The following is a 3,135-nucleotide window of genomic DNA, read 5'->3' as shown; positions in this document are numbered from 1 at the left end:
CTTATTGTAATCTTATGAAATATTAATGAATGGTAATGAATTACTAACAACGCCACGAACGCCAAAAAATTGACCTGGGAAACGCCATAACGCCAAAAAAAATATCTATGTGACACAAAAACAATTAATTCAACGAGACAGATCCAAAAAAACAGTAAAATGCCATGTAGTTAATGAATCTAATTAACGTCAAAATAATCTTAGACGCCAAAAATGAAGCAGCATGTGACACACGAAATTGGGAAAAAAGAAAATTAAAAAGACAAAAAAAGCCCCTTGCACCCTGATTGTAACCCGCGCCACGTGTTCCATCAGGATGCGTTCTCACACTTTAGGACGTTTTCTCCTGATCCCATTACGCATAACATATCCATCATATCTATGCTTTAGATTATAGATTCATACAAGAACATAAAATGAAAAGAAAATAAACGCTAACCATGTAAGTGTAAAAACGTCTTTAATATGTTTTCTACAAATTTCTCAATTTCACACCTTTGTTTTCCCGGTTCATCTCTCGCACGATGAAGATAGAAACATAAGAGAGTCAAGCTTCTATCGTTTAAAATCGTTCTAGGAAAATCGACTGAAACCTCTATTATATAGGCCAAGATATGAAAGTCAAAGATTTCAATAACATAAAAAGTGAAAAGTTGCATTGTGATGAAGTTTCTGTTCCAACTTCCATGACCCACCATTTCAAATACTTCACTTTAAATATACATATCTCTTACACACGTAACTTATGGTGTGCGTTCACATTCCTGGATAGCTAGAAAACGGTCTAAAATTATCCGATTTACTTAATGAATGTTGTATTTTGATTTTATTTTCTGGACGTATCCTTGATGTATCTTCTATGTCTATTAGCGCCTTGCTTGTAGACATTTGGGTGAATAAAAGTTCTGTCTTTATTGTTCAAAAAAAAAAAAAAAAAAAAAAAAAAAAACCCTTATAAATTGAATACATCTTATCTCGTTATAGAACTCTTAACAGAAACAGAAACGTAAACCCATACTTATCATATATACTCCAAAATTAGTCAAAAGAATATATTTCACTACGCATGTAGTTGCTTCAATCGTCTCTGCAAAATCGAAGCATAAAACCCTCTTGTCCGAAGAAACAAGATGAAGGAAAAAAGGACCCCGAAAGCACAAACCCAAGCAAATATTAGATATGAAAGCATAAAGCAATGAAGCCCGTGGCACAACCCCCCTGTTGCGTGTGCTTCCTTATCATATATTTTGCCAATCACTTGCACAGAAAATATATACGAACCCATAGGGTTGGCCGCAGCAATAGTGTTGAAAATAGTCCCCATATGTTTCACCCCAAATATTTCCGAAGTGATTGCAGGCATTAGAGACCATTGTGATCCGTAGCAAACACCGGCAATCACTAAACCAATGTACAAATTCCCACTTAAACCAATGATTAAATAGCTTGCGACCATCACTAGTTGTGTAAGGCAGATAAATAACGGCCTCCCCCAGCCGTATCTATGCAAAAACCAATCAGACACATATCCACCACCAAACCGACCAAGAAAGTTCCATATGCTCCATAGAGAAACCATCGCGTTGATCTCAACTGTTGAGTAGTCAAAAGACTCGCCTATTTGCGTTATGTTGTTGATTGTTGCTAAAGCTGACCCCATTATACAAACCATGGCTAGAAACAACAACCAAAAGTTGATTGTGCTCATTGCCTGTAACAGATTCATTTCAACTTCATTTTGATCCTCTAAAGTCGTGATCAATGGGGCCATGACAGGGGATGGTGATCGTTGTTCGCTTCTTTGAGCTGTGAAGGCTACTTGAAGAGGTGACAATGCCATAATCACAAGAATAGTTGTTGTAAGAATATGAGCCCATGTTGGGAATGTGAAGATGTTTTGAAAGATTATTATAATCATTAGATATGCGGCGATAATGAGCGCTATCAACGAAAAGCGATTCAAGTGAGGTTTGTCATTGTTCGTGTTTGAAGAGTTTGCATGAATGAAAGGCATGACTGCGAGAGATACAAGTGTTGGAAACACAGCAAGTATGAGTAAGTAGGTGGTTGGTTTGCCGTCAAATAACGTGTGGTATATTTGAATCAATATTGCTCCACTCAGTCCCAAAAAACCCTGTTATTTTAAGAACAAAATGTTCACTATACTAAGAACACATAACGTAATATTTGTCAGTAAAATTGTATTATACTTACTTGTATTACATAAAAGATAATTATATTATGTTATTTTTATTTGAAATGTGTCAAACTATCAATTGAGATACTCTAATCTATATCTAGTAAACAACACTGGAAAAAGTGATTATGCAACATTGAAAGAATTACCTTCATAATACCAATGCTGGTTCCACTGTAATCTGGAAAGTTACGAACGGCAACAATGACATTAGCAGTGTTGAAGAAAGTCTGAGCGTGTGCTGCCATGAACATGAAGAGGCACATGAGCCACACCTGGGGCCTGTCAATGACTCCGGTCACAGACAACCACATTAGGAAGTAACCTGCAAAGAGTTGAACCGCTCCTACCAAGTAGACTAGCCAAAGTCCAGACCCGAAACGAGATGATGAGGTTACAACACTGTAGAGTAGACCGGATAAAATTCCTATATTGGCGCCGATGTCCTTGAAGACGGATACGGTGTCTAGAGTGGATTGATCATAACCCTGACTAGATTTGAGGGCGGATGAATATATTCCGAAGGTGTACGTGGCACCGGAGGTGCACTGTATCCATATGCTAGCCACTGTAGCTAACCACTTGCTGTTTTCCATTGTTAACGTGAATATATTTGGTTTTAGAGGCTAAGTTTTGTGTTTCAAATGAAGGCCTATATAGACAAGGGCAAGGGAATTGGCACTATATTTATTCCATGATGACTTGGTAAATCTATTAAATAGTAATTTACTTTTTATAGTCATTTTGATATCATGATGATCTTTTAAATTATAGTTTATTAGGGTACAATATTAACATGACCTACCAAATGGAATATATTGGAACCTAGCTAATGGATAGAAGCAAGGTTTTAAAAACTGGTTTAAACCGGTTGCTAGAAACTTGCCCGGTATGAATCATACCAGTAAACTAAGGGAACATCAAAAAAGTTGTACCGC

The 3,135-nt window shown here is 36.8% G+C and overlaps 1 protein-coding gene across 1 annotated transcript; it reads right to left on the bottom strand.

Annotated features, from left to right (window-relative positions):
- Positions 1–955: 955 nt before the first annotated feature.
- On the bottom strand, positions 956–2,844 carry LOC110917785. The gene is made up of 2 exons (XM_022162233.2): positions 2,347–2,844; positions 956–2,134 (listed from the first exon to the last, which is right to left on the bottom strand). Exons 1-2 carry the CDS (start codon positions 2,791–2,793, stop codon positions 1,061–1,063), a joined length of 1,521 nt encoding a protein of 506 aa, XP_022017925.1. The 5' UTR covers positions 2,794–2,844; the 3' UTR covers positions 956–1,060.
- Positions 2,845–3,135: the final 291 nt, after the last annotated feature.

Source organism: Helianthus annuus, chromosome 16 (assembly GCF_002127325.2).
Source record: "Helianthus annuus cultivar XRQ/B chromosome 16, HanXRQr2.0-SUNRISE, whole genome shotgun sequence".
In the NCBI taxonomy this organism is placed as follows: Eukaryota; Viridiplantae; Streptophyta; class Magnoliopsida; order Asterales; family Asteraceae; genus Helianthus; species Helianthus annuus.
This window is presented reverse-complemented; position numbering and strand designations above follow the sequence as displayed.

Bases quoted from the DNA above. Each gene is read 5' to 3' on its own strand.
- LOC110917785 (XM_022162233.2), bottom strand. From the start codon at position 2,793: ATGGAAAACAGCAAGTGGTTAGCTACAGTGGCTAGCATATGGATACAG. The intron at 2,135-2,346 runs GTAATTCTTTCA...TTAAAATAACAG, and splicing joins CCAGCATTGGTATTATGAAG to GGTTTTTTGGGACTGAGTGG.